This window comes from Pygocentrus nattereri, chromosome 19 (assembly GCF_015220715.1).
Source record: "Pygocentrus nattereri isolate fPygNat1 chromosome 19, fPygNat1.pri, whole genome shotgun sequence".
NCBI lineage: Eukaryota > Metazoa > Chordata > Actinopteri > Characiformes > Serrasalmidae > Pygocentrus > Pygocentrus nattereri.
Window position 1 is genome coordinate 20,724,499 of NC_051229.1, and position 24,628 is coordinate 20,749,126.

Consider the following 24,628-nt stretch of genomic DNA (forward strand, 5'->3'; position numbering starts at 1 on the left):
TGTTGTAAAATTATATATTATATATATAATTTTTTTGCTGCTATATTACACCCTTTTTACAGCACAGTCTTCCTCAATCTGTAAGTTCTGTAAATGTATCTTTCAATGTTCATGGTTCTATATATCTTTAGTAAAGAACCCTTCAAGAACCACCTTTTTTTTTTTTTTTTTTTAAAGTTATAGTCTTGTTCAGTAGTGGACAAACTGGAGCTGAGAACTTTCACAGCTGAGCTGCAGAACCGACAATAGTGTCAATCTGAACTCTGGATTTTGTATCGGAATTAGAGTTGTGTTTGTGTGTGTACAGCTGTGTGTTAACTGTCTGAGCACACACAGGAGTTTGCATTAGATTTTGTAGCAGCCAGCAAAGCAGGAATCATCGATTGGATTTCAAAAACTAACTGCTGACAGTTGGGCTTTGTTCTGCTTCGACTGGATTCTGATGTCATGTAGGGACGCCAGTGACTGTAAAACACTGTCAGTCCTATCCCCAAACACCCTTGCACAGCTTAGTAACTTTTTCTGGCAGTAACACACGTTAAACTTATAAAGGGCTTTTTTAATTAACAACTTCGTTGAGCCAGTTGTGTTAGAAGCAAGGAAAAGGCTAAACTGTGCCGTGCCGTGCCGAAGCACTCCGGGACTAGGACTGGATAACAATGAACTAAACTAGAAATGTGAATATTAAAACTACAGATGTCTTGGTTTGCACATCTTTGTGTGCACTCAGTGCATGGAGTATATGTATCCATACCCATATGTGTGTGTTTGTACAGGATGAGGCAAAAATCAGTAACCTAAATATCTGTGAAGACCCTTAAATGTTAGATTGAATTCATCTTTACCAATATGTATTAGATCAGGAGCCACCAATCTTATCCAGAAAAGGCCGGTGTGGATGAAGGTTTTCTTCTATACAAGCAGGACAAGCCATCTGGATAAGACTGAATTAACTACTATTAAGCATTTTACAGATATTTGAGTGTTTTATGACTTATGACTCACCCTATATAAACATACTAATACACACACAGTATGTATCGTCAGTGCACAGATGGTAATGTAACTCTCTGTTCATCCATCCTCTTGGCCTGTGAGCGGAGGATCAGGCTGAAAAAGTCTTCATCTGGAACAGTGGGGCCACGGACCGGGGCAGAAGGAGGGGCGCACCTCTGATCGTTTAATCGAGAACTCTGTGTGTGTTTGAGGAAGAGAGAGAAACAAAAGTCAAAAATGGGAAATAAACAGACGTTAGGTCTGTCATAATATTTTGCAATGAGGCACAACACAGGGCAGCCAATCAGAACCGAGATAGTTTACATTCATCAGTTTTAATGGCACAGTAACAAAGAACAGCACGTTTTATTCTGAAGGATAAAAAGGTCCATTTACTTTTCATTATAATGCTTCCACCAGATGACATCCACTTTTACTTTCCCGCATAAAAAAAAAAAACCACATCAGCTTTTTGTCTTTTTTTTAAACTTACATTTATTCTTTAATCTGGCTTTTAATGCAGTGAAGTGAAATCTGAAAGTGATCTGATCCAAATGTGAAGACGCCTATTAAATGCAAGCTTTAAAGATTCTGTCTATCACAGAGCCACCATCAGTTATTTCCTGTATCGCTAACACTCAAGATAGTCCAGTTAAACTACGCTTCCTCAACACCTCACTTCGAAAATTAATCATAATTGCTGGTTGTGATCTCGAGTTTGGCTACAGTGTGGGAGGATGTAGGCTTGAGCTTGTGGCTGAACTGCAGTTACTGTATGCACACCAACACATGGCCATCAAAGAATGAACAGAGGGCGCTGTAAGGTGAGAATTTTCACAGGTATGCAAGACCACGCTTACAGCTTTACGCTGTGAACTACATTAAGCAATCATACTTTAAAAGGGCCAGTCCTAAAGCTGCCATATAGCATACATGTGAGGAAAAAGTCTGTACCTACAGCGTCCATATCAAGTAGTATTACACGCTACTTGATGGTTTATAATAAATATTCATGCATAAGTTTCTGAAATGTCACAGAAGAAATCACTTTATGATGTAATACTGGCTTGTATACAATTCAATCATGACTTCAATTATGACAAACCAGTCAAAACAGTGAGAAGTCATCTGTTGCATTATAAAACAATGCCGATTCCAAGAACAGTTATTACCAAAAATAAATAAATAAATAATTTGGATTACAAAAGGCTCAACAGTCAGTTCAGTGAAAAAAATAAGGATCTCTACACTAAAACAGATGACATTAACAATACTGAAGCAACACTACACAACTTGGTGACACTGCACTGCAGGTTTACGGTATACAATAACGTAGCACTGCCCTCTGATGCTGACCAATAAAATAGCAACTATAAAGTCAGACATGACTGACAATCTCCAGCAGGTGTCACTCTTCACATGTCACACTTGTTGCCTTGTTGCAACTAAATGTTTCTTTCCAACCTTTTCTACTTACTATATTGATCTGCATGATATGTGGTTCCAACTTTTAGAACAAATATAAAACTAAACAATAATATTACACTGTTAGCTGGTTAGATTCATCACGTCCCTATCAATAAGACTAAGTAACCGATTCTGCCCCTCACCTGACACTTCACCAGCATGTCAAAGAACTGGTCATCTGGCTCTGAGGCATCATCGCTAGCCATCAGCTGGTTGAGGACAGCCTGTCTGCTGCCACAGCTCTGACTGGGTTGGAGGCTCCGCAAACCAGGTAAGGTCCCCACACCTCTCTGGTCCTCCAGCCTTCGGCCCTGAGCGCTCGCCAGAGCACCCAGAAATGCCTCCTGACCAGGAGACACTGCAGACTCCGAAAAGGCTAGAGAGGAATATGCAGGGGGGAAAGCAAGAGCAAATCAGGATAATTTAATTTCCAAAATTGTGAAGAACATCAAATGCAAAACCAATTCCTAACCGAACTTTCAGTGTTTTTGGAAGTGGGTTTATCATAGTTCATACTCAGTGACTTCTCAAATCCAACTCTCCCTTCAAATCATCCAACTTTATTTATATTCTGTGAGCAACTAAGTTACATGCTGATGATGCTCCCACCCTACTTTTGAGTCATCCGATGAAATTAATGAGTCTCTTTACTGATGAAGAAATTAGCACTCACATTTCTTCAAGTTTGTGGGTGGACTGGAAGATGTGGAGGAAGAGGAGCTAGAGGTAGCAGTAGCTTTGCGGGCCCTGCCTTCTTGAAGAGAACAACGCTGGTCATCCATCCTGTTGCCCTGGAAACGGCTCAGCAGGTCAAAGAAGCCCTCATCGCCCAACATGTCCGCACTCACTCGCTGCAGGGAGTCAAAGTTCAGCAAGTCAAAAAATGAGCGGTTTCTCTCTCTCATTCAAAATAATTATAAAAAAAGCCCTAATCAATATCTGAGCACTGAATGGTCTAAATGATCCAATATCATCCACACTCACTCAGTGGAGAAAGAGGGGTAGAGTAAATTAAATGAGTTTCCAGAATGCCACCTTATGATATAATGCTCATGATGTAATAATCATCATAAACCTAATCTTGATCAATTTATCATCTAATAATGGCATGTAGGCAGTTGAATCTTAATTGAGTTCGGATCAGAGAATACAACACATCTATTACATTGTAGATTTATGCTTGTAATTCAAAAACAGCAAAAATCAAAAACCTTCATACATCAAAAGGCTCAATAGCTAATCCAATAAAATGAGGAATTAGGACCTCCACACTAAAAAAAGCTGGCTTTAATGATACTCAAGTAATGGTAAACAACTCCGTGAAGCTGAACATGTTCCTAAACATCAACATGTCAGACAGTCTAGCGAACAGTGACTTACAATAACAAAGTGATCTACAGTAACTAATTCCCTCATCTGTGAAAAACAAAGACACTCACTTTATGAGCAGACTGGCTCTGAGGGGTCTCCAGAGTGTTGCTGGTGTCCTGAAGAACTTTAGAGGAACTACTTTTCGGTTTCTTCCCCCGCAGACGGTTCATAAAGAACAGCTTAGAGGTGGACTTGGACAGCGTGGGTTTTGCTTGCTTACAGGGGACGTCATTGCCCCATTTCTGACCCTGCACAGGGCAAAACAGGAAATGATATGATGTAGGCTAGAACTGCTGACATGCCCCACTTTTATCCATCACATTTTAATAAAAATTTAAATATAATGTATAAAACTGCTTTGTGATTTTTGAAATGTGCATCAACTCAATCAGTACTCTTGATATACACTAACCGGCCACTTTATAAGGTACACCTGTTCAACTGCTTGTTAACACAAATAGCTAATCAGCCAATCACATGGCCAGCATTCAATGCATTTAGGCATGTAGAGGTGGTCAAGACAACTTGCTGAAGTGGAGACCGAGCATCAGAATGGAGAAGAAAGGTGGTTTAAGTGACTTTGAACGTGACGTGGTTGTTGGTGCCAGACGGGCTGGTCTGAGTATTTCAGAAACGGCTGATCTACTTGGATTTTCACACACAACCATCTCTAGGGTTTACAGAGAATGGTCCGAAAAAGAGAAAATATCCAGTGAGCGGCAGTTGTGTGGACGAAAATGCCTTGTTGATGTGAAAGTTCAGAGGAGAATGGGCAGACTGGTTCGAGATGATAGAAAGGCAACAGTAACTCAAATAAACAACCAAAATCTCTGAGGAATGTTTCCAACACCTTGTTGAACGTATGCCACGAAGAATTAAGGCAGTTCTGAAAGCAAAAGGGGGTCCAACCTTTTACTAGCAAGGTCTACCTAATAAAGTGTATACCAGGCAGGACTGTTGAATCCTAGATGGCCATAGCCTTCCGCAATTTAAAGCATGTGATCACTTGTTAAATTGTCAGTCCCTTCATGAGCTGATTCAGGTCTGTGTTGCTCTCCAAGTTGCATCAGTGATTAAGATTAATGACATTTTGAAGAACTTTTCTGCAGAACTTTTCAATCAGTTGGGTCACAGTAAGCATGGTATAGTATAGTCATAACAGTTTTTATATGATCACTTTGTAGAATTAAACAAGCTGTTGTCGTTATTGTGTCTTTTGGACTGATGTAAGTAAGTTATATTTGTTCTGATTGGTTGCCCCGTATTGCGTCTCATTAAAAAAAAAAAACAGTCTGGACTAAAACCCTCATTTTACCTTCACTTTGAATGGACTGAGCTAAGCCACTGTAGGCTGAATAGGTGAATGTATGCAAATGTGTTTTTTTTTTGTTCCATCACAAAAACAATGACTTCAAAATAAGTTCTTTGCAGCTTAATTTCCACTTATGAACTGTATGGCATGTTTTGCTCTGCTATTTAAACAATATCTATATATTACATTTAACTGTTTTACCACTAAAAGCAGGGGAACCTTTACACACTATGGGCCGTTTATATCTCTGTGGTAGATGCATATTTGTGATACCAAGAAATTCATAAATTCAAAAGTTTTTTGAAGCCAGGATTTTAGCATGAATTAGCATTAAACCGCTGGTATAACAACAAGTCATTAATTAATTAGTCAAGAAGTCAAATAGTTCTTCAGTCAACATTAATTAATTAGGCAACAAGTCATTGATGAATTAGTGAAGTTAATTTGCCTTGACATACTGATACTAGCCAGTTGGAGAACAGTGTTAGCAAATCTATGCAGTCATTAGTGGCAGAGATCTATAATAGTTTGAGGACATGTCTTACAGTGGTGTTAGTTAAGTGTGAGGTTGGATTTTATTGAAGTTTGGGGGTTAACTGATGTGTTTTGTCTGTCGTTGATGGTTTTGAGAACAATCTCGGCAGTTGTGTTGTGTCAATCCCCACTTAAAGGCTACACTTACATTGAGCTTGTCTGGTGTAAGTTTCATTAGCTCCAGGTTCTCCATGCTGTGACGCCTGCTCATCCTGGGCCTTGCTCCTGGAAAAACAAACAACTTCTGTTAGCAATCTACGCACTGTACCATTCCCTCTCTTTTACTGACATTTTCTTAAAATAATACTAAATAAATAAATAAATAAAAAACAAAAACCCATAATACTCATAGAGTTTAATCACATTTCCTTCCCTTTTCTCTTATATAAATGTGTTTTATTTTTGTTTGATTTTCAAAATGGAAATAAGTACACACAAAAAAAAAAAAAAAAAAAACACTTCTGCCCATTTTAATGCATAAATACTGTATGTTTGCTGAATTTAACATATTGTATGTTACATGATGAATGTAACATCAAATGAGGCCTGTGGAAAAATCAGAACACATTTTGTTTTTCCCTAATATGTTAAACTAAGCACTAGAAAACCGCACTAAAATTAGCAGAATAATGGCATATTTAGGTGTGTCCTGTGTAGAGGATCTGTTAACTTATTTTCACTTCTACAAAACATGTAATTTGACCAGGGATGTTCAAACATTTGCATATGACTATTAGTTTCTCTCACCATGCAGGTTATAGTCAATCTCTTTGTTCTCTGATAAGACAGAGTTGTTAGTGCTGTAGCTGAGGCCAAGGACCATCTGGAGATCAGACACATTCAAACGGGCTGTAAGCTCGCCGCTGCGGTCTCCAGTCTAAATACAAACACAAATTGCATTTCTTACATTCAGTTTTGTGATGTGCAGGAATGTACTGTAATTATACTGTATCAGATGATCAGTACGAAAACAAAGCACAGTCTGTGTTCATGCAACACTACGTCATCATGCAGCTTACTACAAGGAATACAAATAGTTGTCAGAATAGCACAAAATTTTGTTATTAACCACTTACAGAATAAACTACAGAATAAATGGTCACAAGCCCGCGCTTCCTAAACACATGTTAATATTAAGAGTTCAGATACTTCTTTCTCCACAGTCATAAAGACAAAGTTAGCATAGAAAAATTTGGGGAACTATGCTAAAAGTTTGAGCTGTACCTCTTTAGAGATTTCCAGATGTCTCTCTGCAAAGTGCATGGCCTGGTCATGATTTCCCAGTGCTGTGTGTGCATTACCTAAACTCCAGCAGGCACGGCCTTCACCGATCCTGACAAACACACACACACACACACACACACACACACACACACACACACACACACACACACACACACACACACACACGAGAAGTTTTTTAATGTTTTTTTTTTTTTTTAAAGTGTGCACTGAGCTTGACTCTTTAATAAAAAGGTGGAAGTGATTTCAGTTTCAATGCATAATCACCAAAAAAGGTCTTTCCATGATATAGAAGGTATTTATAGAAAGCCAGCATCTGCAGATGTAAGATTTAGAGCCTTAAAAACTAGTAGTAGAACTTCAAAATCAATCCTGAAAGATGCAGGTAGCCAGTGCAGTTCTTTAAAAATGGGAGTGATGTGATCTCGTCTTTTGTTTTGTTCGGAAGGGTGCTGCCGCATTTTGTATGAGCTACAGAGGATGTATTGTTTTCCTGGGGAGCCCAGCAAGAAAAGCATTACAATAAGCAACTCTGCATCTCTCAGAGTTAGAAAAGGCCAAACTTTAGTAATATTTCTCAGATGATAAAAAGCTACTTTAGTGAGTGCATTTACGTGCAGGATAAAACAGAGCTCAGAAGATTACACCCAGGTTTCATACTTCAGGACTGGTATATGAAGTTAAAAGAACCAATGAAACTTGTGGGACTCCAAAGGAAAAGCCAATATTTTTTGATGAATAATTTTCCAGTGAAACCATGAACTGTCAATTAACTAAATGTTATTTAAATCATTCTAAGACTGTGCCAGAGAGGCCTACCCAGTATTCAAAATGGTGGATTAGAATCTTATGATCAAAAGCTGCACCAAGATCCAATAAGACCAGGATGAAGTGGTTCACTTTGGTTTTGAGGCAGTAGAGATAAACGAATGACCAGTCTTTTGCATTTAGTCTTATATTAACATGGACACCAGAAAGATTCCTAGGCTTCTTCTACCACCTGATTTGGCCAGATGCATTACAGTCTAAGAGCCTTATCCATGCAACAAGCTGGGGGTCAGTAAGTACCGAATCGTGAATGACTTTTTCCAGCAGTGTCTGATGGTTGGAGGCACAAGTGTATGAGACGCATGTATGAATCAAATCAGACAGAGCTTAAGATGGCCTATCACTTGAATTTTCCATCTTGAATTTTCAATTTTCCATCTTGAATGATGCAGTTACACCCAGATGTCTGTAAAGGGGCTCCATTAAAGGTATGTGTGTGTGTACCTGTCATTGAGGTCCTGAGCAATGATAAGATGTTTGAGATGGTAGTCAATAGCTCTTTCATAGTCCTGTAATAGTGTGTAGGTGTTGCCCAGGCTGTAGCAGGCCTGAGCCTCCACTGCCCGATCCTTTAGCTGCCTTGCCAACTGCAGAGCTCTCCTGATAATAGCCACCACACAAACACACAGGAATAAATATCACCAAACCAACATGGAATAAAACACACAACAAAAATCCCACTAGAATAAATCACTAGAACAAGTGTGCCAGAAGTCGTGGCCAAAGGTTTTGAGAATGGCACAAATTTTGGTTTTCACAGTTTGCTGCCTCAGTTTTTTTTTTAGAACCTTTTGTCAGATGTTTATATGGTATAATGAAGTAAAATTATAAACGTTCCATACAGGTGTTAACTTTTAATTGACAAATGCATCCAATTTAAAAAAAGACTTAATATTTACAGCGTTGACCCTTCTTCTTTAAGACTTCTGCATTTCGCCTGGGCATGCTGGATATCAGCTTCTGGGCAAAATCTTGAATGATGGTAACCCATTTTTGCCTAATCAGTAATTGGAATTGATCACAGTTTCTGGGTTTTTGTTTGTCCATCCTCTTTTTGAGGATTGACCACAGGTTCTCAATGGGATTGAGATCTGGGGAGTTTCCTGGCCATGGACCCAAAATTTCAATGTTTTTGTTCACAAGCTACCTCTGATTGACAACAGTAGTAGGGTTAGGAGTTAGTAAGCACTTGAACAGTTGGCAGAATATTGTAGTTCATTTTCAAGAAATCAGTTAGTAACTCTGGTTATAGTTAACTACAAATATTACTAAATTTAAACCTAGCAGTGAAAAAAGTGCTCATTAACTGTAATAAAATAAAACATCAGTTTTCAAAGATGCTGTGTCCACTGCAAAACAAACAAGTGAAACAGAATTACTAAAACAAAACCTTTAGTTTTACTTTTTTCAGTATGTGAATGAGAGTTTAGAATCTCTTCTGTGTTTGGCTGTCTTTTAGGAAAGCTGGAGCAAAGCCAAGCTCAGTCAATTGTTGTGTTAATTAGATTCTATGTGACCAAAACTGTTACTAAACCCAAAAAAAAAAAAAAAAAAAATAAAAATAAAAAACACACACCCCACACACATCAACAACAACAATAACAAAGTAGAAAAATACTTAATAAATAACTAAAGATTTCCAAAATATAATAATCCTGAAATCAGTATGATACAATTGTTTGGGTAATAAATAAGTAAAATAAGGGAAGAATGTTGGTTTACTTGTAGTGCTCAGCAGCCTTCTCAAACTCCCCCAGGAAGATGTAGGCATTTCCTAGGTTACAGTACGCCCGCCTTTCCGCTGCCCGATCACCAAACTCTTTAGCAATAAGGAGCCGCTGGAAAAAGAAATAATAATAAAAATAAATAAGGAAAACACACCTGTGTAATTTATTCAGTACCTCTCACATTCCAGGAGACACTGGTGCACGTTAAATATTCAAATCAGTACCACTCTACACTTGTCTACTAGTCTACACCAGGGTTACTAAACCAATGGACTGTAAACCACAAATGAGCCGTAAAGCATCCTTTGGTGGCAATACTTTAAGAGCAAGAATAAAAAAAGAAAGGTTAAACAGTAGAGGTAAACAACTGGATTCAGCCACATCCAGAATTGACAGATTTTTGCTCAAAATAAGCAATCAGCAAATACTGTATATGAATACTGCTGCTACACCTGCACCAAAATCTTGTAACATAAAAACATGACTCACTGTGCTAAACAGTCCATTGCTTCTTACTTTCAATGTAGCACTTTATTTGATTAGGTACTTTTTAAACAGTTTGGCCAATTAAAAATGTTGTTTATATTGCAAATCACAGTGTGAGTGGAAAATAAGGTTACTAAAAGCTGGCCCAAAATAATCAGCAATCTGAAGATCGCTACAAGATTATTTAAGACTTTGTATGTTTTTCTATTTGACTTCAAGTAATTTCACATTTGAGAACAGAGACCAACTCACATTTGACAATGCACTTTCAAATTAAATTCAGCCAATAATTGGCCTTTTAAAAAACAATACAATTACTAGTCACAACTTTTAATATTGTTCACTCCGTATAAAACAAGCTTCACCTGCTGGTGTGAGGCTACAGCACTGCGGAAGTTGCCCAGCAGGTACTGAGTGTTTCCCAAGTTCCCACAGGTACGCCCCAGAGCTGCGCGGTCTCCAAGCTCCTTCACAATGCACAGATTTGCCCTGCAACAGCACACTGCTAGTCAGTTAAAAATACACGGGTCCTTCATTACCCTTATAGTCATTTGATCACCACATCCAGAAAGCTTAAATATCTCATAGAGCACACGTAATGATTAAAACGATGGTTCTCAGACCACTGCTCAGGGTACCCCTGCTTCCCACCACACCTGAACTAAGCCAGAAGAAACACTGAATACATGGGGTATGTGTGTTGGGAGATAAATTTGGCATAAATAAGCTTGGCCTCTCTGTGGAGCCCTCAGAACTGATTTAAAAAACACTGGCTTATGGTGTGTAATTTGCATAATCAGTACACTATTAAAATGTTATTATACAGGTATATAGGCACGCACGCGCAGCAGACTTACTCGTAGTACTCTGCAGCTTTTTTAAGTGCAGTGGTGACCTCCTCAGGGAAGCATCCAGGTTCTGAGTCATTCCTGGAGGTACTTTTTCCTTTAGCATGGTACACATTCCCAAAGTTATACAGAGCTCTGGCCTGCCCCACCTGCCACAGCAAAAGACATCACATATTTCACATGTAATAAGCCATTATGTGCCAAGCTTATCAAATTTTACAATATCAACAATCCTCATCAACATAAGGTGAATTTTGCTGCTTAACCATGCCTGCATGTTTAACAATGCCCAAGAAATCAGCCAAGATACAACCAATCATTATCAGGGCATTTACAAAATGCAAAAACAAAAATCACAAGATTCAAGAATCACAAGATGGATAAATAATTAATTTTCACACAGTGGAAAAATGTTCTTTCAAAGACTGACTACGCTCAACACGTTCAATCGACTGCTGGGGCGGCACGGATGAGAAGTAAAATTAAAATCACACATACAGCGTCCCCAAAAAGATTTTGGCTATTTTCTTTCTGGCAAAGTATTCTTTCGAAATGCGGCAGTAATGTTTCAAATCGCTATTGTTTGAGCGGTTTATTGGCAGACCTCTGCAGGTTTACATCCAAAGTACCCTTTTACACTTCCAAGTTTATGATTCAGTCAGTGAACACAAGCTCATCGACAGCATACTAAGACAAACAGCCTTTGATATCAACTTCTATGCTTTATAGTACTGCTTTAAAGATGCTGTTGTGTCTTAGAAAAAAAAAAACAGTCGCCCAGTTATACTCCTATATTCACCTGACAGCCGGAGTTCTCCTACAGGTTCCCTTCATACAAATGCCCAATTCCTTGCCCCTACCACTTAGCCCTCCATTTTGTGTGATCAAACCAAGAGGTAGGCTGTCCTGTTTTTGTTGAGATGGAGGGGTAGGACGAAGTGTTAGGGCTACATGGCCCTCCAAACAGAGGTTTTCAGAGGCACACTCCACACAGAGTTTTATGAGAACAAGAAGGAAAAACCAGCAAGATGGCGATCAAAGAAAGTATTTTCTTCGTTAAAAAATTCCAATAAGCACTGTATTACTTAGTTCAATGTCATTTTAATGTATGATCATCTTTTTCTTTATAACAAACATAAAAAATTGTTAATAGTATGCCAAAGTCACTTCCCGTTGCACCTTAAATAGTCCAGCAGTTCTGATGCCTGAAGCACCAAAATGTGCTCCATTTAAGGTGGAGTAGCAAAATTCAAACAAGAAGCTGAAAAATAGCTAGCTTTAACTTAAATTTCACTAAAGACCAGCAGCAAGGTTGCTGAACTTTACCGCTCCTCTGCCATCACTGCAGACTGGCAGGATCACCTACAGAGCACCCCTAGTAGCCTGTTAATTAAGTAATGTTCTTTTTTAATTTGAGAGTTGTCCTGTTTCATAAAATTTCAACCACTACAACTTGTAACTAAGTTCCAAGGGGCTAGGTGGCACTCGAAAACAAGGGGTAAGTGTGAGAATTAGAAATGGGATTGGGCCAAAGTCTCTGCCATCAGTGTGATGATAAAATTGGTGTTATTCTCTGAAGTTTCTCTCAAATACGATTATTAAAAAAAACACATTTAAAAACTAGAGGACTGTAAACTTTACCCATTAATCAAGGTTTAAAGTGTCCAAACACTTGTTGGGTATACTATTATCTCAGACTCTAAAATAGGCTGGCATTTGAAGAAATGAGCTCTTTAGTGCTGTGTGACATACTGACCTTGTCTCCAGCATCTCTGCTGATGTCTAGATGTCTCTGGCAAAAGACCACAGCTTCATCAAAGCGCCCTAATGCTTTCAACGTGTTCCCCAGGTTACCGCTGGCTTTGGCCTCGCCCAGCAAGTCTCCCATTGTCCTGAAATTCATGACACATTAAGCAATGCTCTTCATGCCTAGTTTAAAAGTTTGCTCACAGTGAGGTTACTTTCCCAAAACTGGATAAACACATAAATTTACATGTAAGCGTATCCGTGTGTGGAGTCAAAGCTCCTGTGTGCATGTATATGAATTAATTTGATTTTCTGCCTATGGTCAGTATGTATATTCCTTGTATCACTGTTACTGTATGTATAACTTCATATTACTGGCTACGGTTTTGCGATGTTCAATAAGCACATAGAGATGTGACGTTCATGTGTTCACAGGTTTTGGCCACAGTGTACTTGTGCATGTTTGTATGAGTCAGAGTACTAGTACCACTTTTATATGCAGATTTGAATGAAAGTGCAGACCTGGTTAGCGTTAGGTCATGGTGGTGAAACTCCAGAGCCTTAGTGTAGTCATGTAGATGGAAGTAGGCATTGCCCAACTGGCTGTAGATGGCGCTCAGCACCTGCAGGTCCTCAGTTCCCACTTGTATGGCAGCTTCGAAAAATGACACCCCTCCACTGTAATCGCCCACCTTACACAGGCGCTCCCCTTCTAGAGCCAGCTCCAGACAGGAGGCCTCCATCCTAAAGAGCACAGCGGAGAGATCATGAAACTAACAGCCAGTGTGGACAACTCGTTTCAGCTGTGTGACCACATTTGGACCCTGTAATTATTCTAGAAAAACACCAGAAAAATGTCCCCATATTATTCAATGAGTAAGAAAACTGAAATACAAACAAGCTTTCTACCATGCTAATCAACCAGAGTAGTATTATAGTAAACAGTAGGTCCCAAAAGTTAACCCTAATTAAAGAATAAAACAAATACTTGGGCCTCCATTTGTCAATTTCAAACCCAAAATATTGAGTTGGTATACGGTCACTTTTCTTTGCTCCTAATGGTTAGTATAACAAAACATGTCAAATGTATGTAAACCCTACCCTTTAATGGAACATTAAAAGCATACCCCGCCCACCCGCACCTTTTTTTAATAAGAGGTAATTAACAGATAGCAAAAATCAAAGAATTATGGGTACCTCCACCCCAGTGCTACAAAATTAATATAACTTATGACTGAGCTTCCATGGTCTATTTGAGTATAAGAAGCATGACTACTGAGAACTAACAATCACATCTGTCAGTGAATCAGTGTTTAATTAAAACTATATTATGAAATTCAAATCTACACAAATATATCTGCAATATTTTTGTTAGCCACAAAACCACAATTTTCATATTGATAGGACCCTAGTAAACAGTATGCCTACTTCTCAGCGAGGCGAGACCTGAGAGCATGACCGGATTATTATGTTAAGAGGATCTCACAAGACATGCCATTAGAACATTCACTGGAGAACTTATACTGAACAACAATACATCAAATCCAGAGACTACACAGCAACTTCCACTTTACAGACAATAACATCAACTCTGGTTAAACTGCAGAGCTATCTGTGATTTCCCTTTGAAAATTCCTTTCAGTTACACGCAAATCTGAATATGTGACCAGAAACTCAACTCCTCCTCCTGCTTCGTAAATATAGAGAAATCGGTCACTAAAGTAATCAAACCTGTCTGCAGTTCGTCATAACCATTTGTCCATTGCTTCCAAATCCTTTCAAATCCTTTACAAATCCAAATCTCCTCATCACTTCAACTCTTTGGATGACTAAACTAAGAAGTAATTAGCCTTGACTATTATTTCAGCTATGCTACAGCGCCTACCTGCTGCCTTTCACACAATCACAGCACACGGCGCATCTGATGGGCATCTAAAGGGCTTCCGCTGCGTTTGAACTGCTCTTTCCAGCTTTACGGACTGGCTTGTGACCCCTGACAAGGTTTCCACAGGGGATGTACTGGCTAAGACTAGCTGTTGCCGATACACAAACATCACAAACCAGCCCGTCCAACAGAGTCTCACACAAAACTTGACGGAAAGAAGGAAAGAAAGAAAGGCTTAGTAAGAAGCATAATAGTAAGAAAAAAAATATTCTGTCTACATGTGGAGCTTGCTGTAATTGTTCCGTATTGGAGGGCACAAATTGTGGCTGGCTTTAACAGAAAATGCCACGCACAGCGTTTTCTCAGCTAATCAGATTGAGTCTTAACTTTCCTCTGTAATCTGTGATTAGGGAACGCACAGAGTTAGAACATTAAACTGAGACACTACACTAAACAGAGATACTAAATCAAGAGAATGTGCTAAACAGACAAAGACTAAGCTACCAACCTACTTCACACGAGAGGAAACCGCAACAAACAGATTTATTAGACTGAATGACTTGCTGTACTTCACCTCATAACCAGCCAAAGTAGCAATGCCTGTTACACATGCACCTGATCTACTTGAAATCTGAATTTTATGACTGACTATTGGTACAAGTTCCAGCTACCATGAATTTTTCAAGATCACCTTCACATAAATCTTAATTTAGAATAGAATTGAGTAGAATCTGACTGGTTCCTTGGACTTAATCCATGCTTGACAGATATTCATCCCTTTTAAAGGGGATTTCCACCATTTTCCCTTTAATCTGGGCATAATTCAAACATGTAAAATGATGTACTGTGGAGAAACCTACTGTGGTGGTGATAGGAACCAGGGGTTGCAACATCTACAGCACAAACAGTTGTTTTATTTACTATTCAAAAACAGGGTTAAATCAGAAAAAGTAGGTTTTCTTTAAGTACCACTTGTACCTCTGGACCTTGAATGTATTTTTAACAAAACTTTTAAGGGCAAAACCATCTCTTTAAAACAATTATAACAACATTTCAGACATCAGGCAACATGTTTTGACCATTTTATGTAATATCTTTCTGTGAAACAGCTTTTAGAGCTATTAAAGTCTTCAGTTCCTATCATTACTGTAATGAACAATTCTGATAAATTAAATTCCTTAAGAGTGGTTCAATTCACATCAAACCAACCTGAATGATCTTGGGCAAAACAAATTTGGCTGAAGTGTATTGTGGCATAATTGGGAACCAGTTGGTGTTCAATAGCTACTCTCCACACAATGCCTGTAGTTTAAGCGCCCCCAAACACTACGTTGTATGACAGCACTGAATTGCAAATATATATACAGTTAGGTCTATTTAGCCTGCACGAGCCTCGATTTCAGAGAGACTGCACTGTTGATGTGGTGCTCTGATGGTCTGACAGGGAAATTTGAAACCATTTCAAACAATCAATACAGGCCAACATGAAAGAAGGTTTGCATGAATTGCAGCTGCTTACACTAGAAAGCTGAAAACCGCAGCTGAGAAGGCTCACCAGATGGGCACACAATGGGAAATAATGCATAAATGATTCAGTGCTGTATTAAATATTGAGGAAGTTGAAAAGAGCTCTGCTCTCAGAGGCACACCTGCCTCCCCCAATGTTCGTAGTAATGCAGTCAACAGGTTCAAAACAAAGTTACTGCCACAACAACAGCCCTGACATACAGCCCTGTTTCAGTCAGCAGCATTTAAGGGCAAATTTGACAACAATTTTACTGTGTGCCAACAGTCTTAGTCTCTCAGTGGCCACTTCCGAATCAGAATAAGAACCTGGATAATCACCAAACTCATCCTAAAGGTCTGAAAGCACATCGGAACTGGACAAGATTGGAATCAATTCCAAACACGATTAGCAGTCAGTCAATTTATTACTTTTCATTTTGGTGGATCTGTGTGGTAATTATATAATGTAAATAATGTGAAGCAGGTAATTGCACCTGCACCGTTTTCGAATGCTTCTGATACATGTACACCAAAATGCTGCAGCACGTGTTGCAGTGTTACAGTCAAATGCAAAAGTGTGAACACCCCCAGTCAAATGAAATGTTTTGTGTACACACACACAAAAACATTTTATATATATATAAAAAATATTTCTAACTTGGTAAAAAAAACACAAAAACACAATCGGAGTTTGTTCCTTGTAGACGCTGTGAACTTATTTTCACTAAGAAAATAATAAAACGTCATTTGTCTGGGGGTGTTTGAACTTTTGTATACAGCTGTTATTATGCATGAGGCACTGTGTTAAACAGCCAGTTTCCTCTTACTTTGGAGCACCGTATTAGATTTATGCTATTGAAACAGACAACTGATTTTTAAATAGCAGTCTAGCTCAATAAATAGCAAATAACTTGAACGCTATTGTTATTTTAGCTAATAGACAGCAGTGAAAATGTGCTGGTGTGTTTCATTTGTTCATTTAGCCGACATGGTATGGGCTTTGGGTAAAAAAAAATAAATAATAACTTGGTTGTAAAGAAATTGCCACAAAATATAGTACAATATAGACCAAATAATAAACTCTTTAATAACAATAAATAATCCAATAACATTTGCTTTTACTTGTAACTTTTAGTTGCTAGAGCTTGTACCATTTAACGGGTATTTATTCTGTGAGACTAAGGAACTCTGACTTTCCAACCAGGTGCTTTTCAGTCAGCTTTGAGAGCAAACACCAAACTGCTTTAAAAGCAACATGAAATGATACTGATGTGCCTACCTGTAGCAAACATGAAAGGAATTCTCCTCATCCCCCATTCTAGCCACTGAGCCACTCGCAGCCATTGAAGTGCATAATAAACACAGCGATCCCAGTTAGATCCGTAAGAAAGTCCAACAAATGAGAAAAATAAAATGTTTGTATGGTGCTTAAAAGTAAAAAATTAATTAATTAATAAAAAAAAAATTAAAAAAACAACAACAATTAAAAAAAAAATGTAATGTTTCTGTTGGCTTCCTTCCAAGCAGGGTGGAACACAGTCCCAGCAAAAAAGTAAAAAGAAGTCACAGATCCAGGTTCTCTGTGTCGATGGGTTTGGTTTGGAGTGTGTGCATGTGTGCGTGTGTGCGTTTTATCCAAGGCAGTCTTCCGGGCCTCTCTGTGAAGAGAACACAAGATGCCGTATGTGAAGCCTCATTCTGTGCGTAATGCCATGGTAACACCCACTGAGCAGCGGCCACATGCAAGGCTGTATGTGCGTGTGTGCTAGTCCCTCACAATGGCAGACTGTGTGTGCAATCAAGCTGAATCAAAGCAGTCCGTCCACTTGAGACAAAGTGTGCATGATCAACATAAACAGCACTGATTACACAGGCCAGAATGCAAACACTACAGGACAGAGCAAGAGGACTTGACCCCAATGAAGCCCAAACCCCATTACCCTGCATTGACACCAAGCAAGCTTAGAAGAGACCCCTTACCCAGTGGTTCAACTATCTTAATGCAAAGAATGGATTAGTGGATTACTCAAATTGGACAATTCTAGGTTTAGTTACTGCAAACTAGTGAGCTGGAATACATCACAAGGCACTCTAAAGCTCTGCTTACTTGATTCACACTTTAATTCTATATAATAGAAGTTCCTCTTGGGTGGAAATGTGAAACTGCATGCAACGTGTTGAATATTTGGTAACAACAGTTACACCCCTTCCCATCCCCAGACCCTTTCCCCACGTGGATGAAGCTGTATCACTACTGCCAAATCCTACCCGACTGCCCTGACTTTTAAATGATTATTTCAGGCTTTACAGGGTGACTTACAGTAGTGCACACTTACCACTGAGGAACCCAATATGACACACTCATGAATAAATATATGGCACAGTTCAGACTAAACTGGCACATCTGAACACAAAAATACATGTAACCACCAATGGATAACATGCAAAATGTGAACCTCATTGTTAGCATGAGAATAACAAGAAACAAGCTTTTTATGAAGAGAACTAATGAACAATAAGGAAAGTAAGAGGTAAAGCCCAAAATAAAAACAAAATATAAATCGAAAAACATGTCAATGTTAGAGATTGTTGGACCATTATATCGATTTCACTCATCAGAATTATTCTCTCTAAAATCCATAAGGAAAAAACGCAAACATTTATGACCCCACCCCCTCCCCAAAGACCTGCTTGGCTCAAATCCATTAGGCACCGCCTTACAAGATAACAGCTTACATATTTTGGGCCCACTGCACTAGTTTCATTCCTTATAAATAGCGAATCCCTTTTTGCAGGCAGGGGTTTCTGGTTCCCAGAAAGTGTGATGTGTTGAGCGTGATGAATACTGTTCCATTTTCAAATGTCTTTCAAACATGTGTCATTTGACAAGCCTACACAAAGATGTGTCAGCAGTACTGAGCTAATCCATGAGTAAACTAATCAGCTTGATAGGACGACTGGAGATGCATTCCCTCTAATTGTAGCTGAAAGATTAAAAGAGGTCCAGACAGCATCAGTAAACAATTAACCCATTTCTAATTTTCTCCTGTCGCAAAATGAGATGCTAGTGAAGCATTTTGGATCCAAACTGACCTAAATCAGTTCAGTTCCAGTATTAGAAGTCAAATGTCTGACAGACTTTCCCTGCTCAGGCACACCTACTAAACCTGAGATTTAACAGATGAGTTCAATCAGGTGTGCATGAGCAATGGAATCAGCAAACTATGCCAGACACCAGTCCTAGGGATGAGTTAAATCATCAAGGAATGAAAGTATGATCTGCAATACATGAAAGGAAATTACTAATGTTAACTATAAAAACTCCAAGAAAACAGCAAGCCTGATTCATGGAGAAGACAACAGGGGGGAGAGGGGGGAACGACTTTTCTTTGAAAACTATTTTGCCTTAAAATGTCCTCCCTGCATGTACTTCTCTCCCACAAATCTGAAAAACACATTTTGTGTCAATACTGTAACTATTACTGGGTACTATTGTGAAATTGTATCATGAATTATTTTGAACCATTTAATGTAATAATTTTTTGTGAAGTACCTTTTAGAGGCGTTCAATGGTTTTTTTTTACATCAGTGGCCGTATTACAAAAACTCTTTCTGATTAAGATTTTCCACAAAGTCGTACTACAGAAGCAAATCTTATCTTAATTTAGGAATCTTGTCTTACAGCACCTGATCTCAAGTTAGGATATCTTAACTTGATCGATCAGTTGAAAATCAACTGTCATGTCTGTTACCAAGCAACTGACCACACGCATAAACACTTTAAAATATAAACACTTAATGAAAATAATCAAGTTAGTTAGCCAGACAGCTACCGTTACTGATGTAAAAAAATTAACAAAACTAAAGTGTGATAAACTCCCACACGCTTTAGAAGACCGTGCTAATGTTATTCCTCCTAATAAACAAACACGATTAGCTCTGTCTCCTCATTACTCACGATCACTATAACATCTTATTTGACGATTTTTCATCAACATTAACAACAATGGCAATAAGAGGGGATGGTGGTGTCAAAGCACAGTTTTCACTGTATATGAATATAACATCATTATGCTAGTTATAGTGAACTATGCTGTCTGCATAAAAAATAAAAACAGCTTAAATAAAAACAGGTTAAAACAGAAGTTAATACACTTGTGGGGTTGTCTTACAGTTAGGACAGAATTTAGAAAATTCTAGTTAGGATGTTTCTGTAATACTATTTTCTTATCTGGAGTCAGGATAAGATTATGAACTTAAGAACTTTTGTTCTGTAGTAGCTTCCGTCATAAATTCTATCCTAACTGAAGTTGTCATGGTGACTAAACAGTTAAAATTTCAGATGATTTCAGAAGTTTCTGTAATATGTCCCCTGGTTCCTATCGCCACCACTGTGTGCAAGCTCCACTTGAACTGACCAAACTACTCTGAATGACTTTGTTCTTAACCATTTAGCTATACAGGCACAAACCAGTGGAATTCCATTTTAATCTCTTAGCTCCAGTTTGGTCTTTAAGAGAGGCATTGTTCTTGTTCATCACATCATGTCAAGTCACACACTGTCAGCATAAGCCTGACAATCTATCAAGGAAGATCATCATTTATCTCAGGCCCTTCTAGGTTGAAGCATTACATGCAAGCAGTTTCATGTCAGGCAAAAATACAGTGGAAACTTTGAATACATGTAGTCTCAGTGCAGTACATATACCATCCAGCCACTTTGTTAAAAACACCATTGGTTGGTGGAGGCATGTCAGTGTGTGTTTGCACTGGTAAAAGTAGATCAGACAAAGCAATGCTGATGTGTCACTGCTGGACTCAAATAGTCCACCAACCAAAAATACACAGCCAATGGAGTCCTGTGACCACTGATAAAGGACTACAGGTTAACAAACACAAACTGTGCAACAACAGATGAACTATTGTGTCTGATTTTACATCTGCAAAGTGGATCAACAAGGAAAATGTGTCTAATAGAGATTACAATGAGTGGACACACTGTTAAAAAACTTCAGCAGCACTGCTGTGGTTGGTTAGTGTAGTGCTTAACACCTTTGCCTTCTACGCTGTAGGCAAGCGCCCTACATATACCAATAAGGGTCCGTGGGCAAGACTCCTAACACCACCTTGGCCTACCTGTGTAAAATGATCAAATTGTAAGTCACATAAGCAAAATGCTGTAAATGTAAATGCTGTATCTGATCTACTCATACCAGCACAACACATACTAACACACCACCACCACATAAGTGTCAGTACAGCGCTGAAAATGATCCAGCACCCAAATAATACCTGCTCTGCGGTGGTCGTGACACAGGGTGAAATAGGTCTAACAAAGCATGCAGAAATGGACTACAGCTTGGAATTGCAGAGAACTACAATGTGCAACTACATGCTAAAAGGAGCTAATAAAATGGACAATGGTCGGTGTACGTTTGGCATAGGGGCTGCTCATTTTCCACTGCTCTGTGCCAAAGCGTGTGTGCCAAGTGGGTGCTACAAAAAAGCCTGAACCAATTTATTCAAAATACACTACACTGCTCGGTCAATGCTGCTAACAATGCTCCTGTATATCTGTGGGAGCGCATGTATAGAGGGCTACGCCTTAACTGACTGCTTAAATAAACAAGCTTAAAGCACAGCGGTTAAGCAGTGACAGCAATAAGCAGACAACAGACAACTTTGCTGTTGAAGACAAAAGCCAGCAGCGCGTTAGTTAGGATACTAACCTGAAATATAACGAACTTGCTTGAACCTCTAAAAGACCTGCACAGAAAAAGTGAAAAATAAGTACAAACACACAGGTTTTGGGCGGAATTTGAACATCTCCAGCCGGGCTCATTCTTCAGAAATTTAAAATGTTAGTCAACACCTTGGTTAGCTAGGTTAGCTGTTTAAGGACAGGCTGCAAGCTGACAGGTATTCTGTTATCGAAGACAAGTAAAAAATATTTCCTGCGTAAAATTAAGAGCTCACTAGCTAGCGTGAGTTAACTTAAGTTGTGTTCGTTATCTCAGAAGGTGCTAAAGAAGACACTAAGATGTCACTTTGGTTTGAGGCTGCTGTCTGTTCCGACCAACGTTAGCAAGCGGTCAAAAAAAGCACACGCCAGCTAAGTCAGCAAGCTAAATGCTAAAAGTTCCGAGAAAAGCAGGATATTTTCAGTAAAAGGAGCCTAAGCAAGAGCTGAGTAGCTTAGCATTGTAACTATGTAGACACTCGCTAGAAAGTTCGCTGTTGAAACCTCGTTGGATGAGAAGTCAAAGCGCTACGTTACCGGGCTCCTCGAAGAGCTTCTCACAGCTCGTTTACGTCCGAGACGACTTGTTCTTTAAGTTACTTTAGAGGGTTCCCTTTAAACAGGACACATCCAAAGGCGTTACAGTGACTACGAGCAAGCGTTTTCGAACAGTTAGCGCTGTTAAGCTAGAGAGCTAAGCTACTTTAAATAAGTTTGATTTGAAGGAGCCCTGAGAACTTTCACAATACAACACTGAAGAGGCGAAGTCGCTGTCTGGCCCTTCAACAGCCTATCAGCAGTGAATAATTCAAAGGTGGCCACGCCCCCGCGTCCCGGCCGCCGACCAATCAAATTTGAATGCTGAAACTCTCAACTGGGCAGTGAAAGAAACACGTAAGAGTTATTTATTGTTATTTATTGTCTGATTTAACTGACGTTCACTTTCCTCCTCGTTGTTTTGTTTACAGTATTAATGTGTCTCGTTATTATTATGTGTGATTGATTATTAGAAAGAAAGGTTTGAGCCTGAACTTGGACCGAGAGCCCGTTTTTGAGAGACTTCGGGTTACCAAAGTAACCAAACTCCTCCCACCTCCTGGAACAGCCAATCCATCGCGTCAAAAACCAGACTGGCGTGTATTATTTACGAGTCTTCAGGTGGTCACCTGAAGTGAGTTGTAACACCATCCTGACTCGTAACTCCTTAGGGGTGTTATGTCATGGTCCTTTTGCCTCATCTACGACACGAGAACAGAGTATGCTGAATGTCAGTAATGACGGACCCCAACCGAAGAATTTCATCAAAAGGTAAGCTGACTTTCCACTGGTTCTTTAAAGGGGAACTCCACCGATTTTCCAAAAATCCTACATAGTTAAACGGTTGACATGGGTTCCGAGACAGGATGGTGTTACAACTCACTTCAGGTGACCACCTCATCCAATGGTTTGGTGTGAAGTTCTCTTTTCTAGAGAAATTAGCCAAGTGAGAATTGTTTACAGTGGTGGTGAAGAGGTTAATGCCTCTGAAAGCTCCCTCATAGAAAGTTATTATATGAAATGGTTAGATATGTTACCTGACATTTGAGACATTGTTTTATGATAGTTTTGTGATGACGTTTTGACTTTGAATTTGTTCATGGCAGAGGGGTACATGCAGGGGGTTCTTAGACAAAATAGTCCCCAAAGAAAACTTATTTTTTCAGATTTACCATTTATTTTATCATCATCTACATTACATATAAAATCTCAAAAGGCACATTTAGGTTCACTTCTAGTTTTGGATAGTAAATAAAATGGCTATATTTGTGATGTAGGCATCATGACCCCTGGTTCCCATCACCACCACTGTAAAGGAATCTGATTCTGTAAGTTTCTCTACAATGATCCATTTCACGTCACAGTACTCTGAATACCCCTTTTTACATCTCAAGGAATTGTTCAGAAACTTTGAAAATTTGGCGGAATTCCCCATTGACATGACCAAATGAGCTTGAATAGCTTACTGAGTATAAAGCAACATCTAACTGACTGGATTTCCTTCAAGTCAATGAATGAAACTGCTACAAGAAAGTGACATAGTGGACATTCACACCTGTCATAGCAAGTTGGTAGTCTGAGATACACATTAAAGTAGATTGACATCTTCCCTACTGTTTTTGAAATATAGTGAAATACATGTACACAGTAGTGTGTACAAGTCAGAGAACACACAGATGTTTATTAAATTTCCAGACAGAACAGCCACTGAATACTAGTCATTCATTTTTCAGTGTCATCAAATAAGCACGATTTAATAGAATATTACACAAAATACTCTAAATATTATGTATAAATTGAAATATATTAGTATGTAACCAGCTATAGTTGTGTCCTCCCAACAAAAGCTGCACACAAGCAATTACCCAACCTCACTTTAACTGCCTTGCACATTTCTTTCTCATGTGTATCTAAAATGACTAAAGGGGATACACTATATGGACAAAAGTATTGAGACACCTACAAATTACACCTAAAGGAGCTGTTACAACATCACTTTCTAAATCCATAGGCATTAATATGTAGTTGGTCCCCCCTTTGCTTTATACCATTCCATCCAACACTTGTGCTTGGTGATATAAGGCGTGCATGCTGTTGTTCGGCCATAGAAACCCATTCCATGAAGATCCAGGCACACCGTTTTTGTGCTGACTCTGCAGATATTGAGACATTTATGCACTATGCACCTCAGCACTCGGCGACCCGCTCTGTAACTTTACCTGGTCTACTACTTTGTGGCTGAGTTACTATGGTTCCTAAACACTTCTACTTTTCAGTAAACCCACAGTTAAATGTAGAAATTTCTCAAACTGACTTGTTGAAACGGTGGTGTAGTACATTCAATTTCAGTGAGGTCTCAACCCATTCTTTCATGTTTGTAAAGGCAGGCTGCATGGCTAGGTG

At 39.0% G+C, this 24,628-nt stretch overlaps 2 protein-coding genes across 10 annotated transcripts in view; one reads left to right on the top strand and one right to left on the bottom strand.

The window, feature by feature from the left end:
- Positions 1 to 126: 126 nt before the first annotated feature.
- Positions 127 to 22,449, bottom strand: gpsm2 (G protein signaling modulator 2). 6 transcript variants are annotated; one of them, XM_017723251.2, is made up of 16 exons: positions 22,226 to 22,449; positions 21,678 to 21,714; positions 17,228 to 17,606; positions 13,080 to 13,301; positions 12,568 to 12,703; positions 10,821 to 10,960; positions 10,329 to 10,452; positions 9,473 to 9,588; positions 8,195 to 8,350; positions 6,905 to 7,013; positions 6,428 to 6,557; positions 5,829 to 5,905; positions 3,903 to 4,082; positions 3,137 to 3,314; positions 2,607 to 2,839; positions 127 to 1,193 (listed from the first exon to the last, which is right to left on the bottom strand). In XM_017723251.2, the coding sequence occupies exons 3-16, from the start codon at positions 17,290 to 17,292 to the stop codon at positions 1,044 to 1,046; spliced, it is 2,016 nt and encodes a 671-aa protein (XP_017578740.1). In that variant the 5' UTR covers positions 17,293 to 17,606; positions 21,678 to 21,714; positions 22,226 to 22,449; the 3' UTR covers positions 127 to 1,043. The 6 variants fall into 6 exon arrangements, with proteins under 6 accessions (XP_017578740.1, XP_017578745.1, XP_017578742.1 ...); XM_017723256.2 differs by lacking the exon at positions 17,228 to 17,606; XM_017723253.2 differs by lacking the exons at positions 21,678 to 21,714; positions 22,226 to 22,449 and adding an exon at positions 18,685 to 18,774.
- Positions 22,450 to 22,859: 410 nt separating this feature from the next.
- The window catches only part of LOC108442937, a 29,489-nt gene continuing 27,720 nt past the window's right edge, over positions 22,860 to 24,628 (top strand). For all 4 annotated transcript variants that reach the window (XM_037530854.1, XM_037530855.1, XM_037530856.1 and 1 more), the window contains exon 1: positions 22,860 to 22,996. In XM_037530854.1, coding sequence (XP_037386751.1) covers positions 22,954 to 22,996 — 43 coding nt within the window. In that variant the 5' untranslated portion in view covers positions 22,860 to 22,953. The remainder of the gene's footprint in view (positions 22,997 to 24,628) is intronic.

Bases quoted from the DNA above. Each gene is read 5' to 3' on its own strand.
- gpsm2 (XM_017723251.2), bottom strand. From the start codon at position 17,292: ATGGCTGCGAGTGGCTCAGTGGCTAGAATGGGGGATGAGGAGAATTCC. The intron at 12,704-13,079 runs GTCTGCACTTTC...CATGAATTTCAG, and splicing joins CATGACCTAACGCTAACCAG to GACAATGGGAGACTTGCTGG. The intron at 7,014-8,194 runs GTACACACACAC...TGTGTTTGTCAG, and splicing joins GCTCAGGACCTCAATGACAG to GATCGGTGAAGGCCGTGCCT.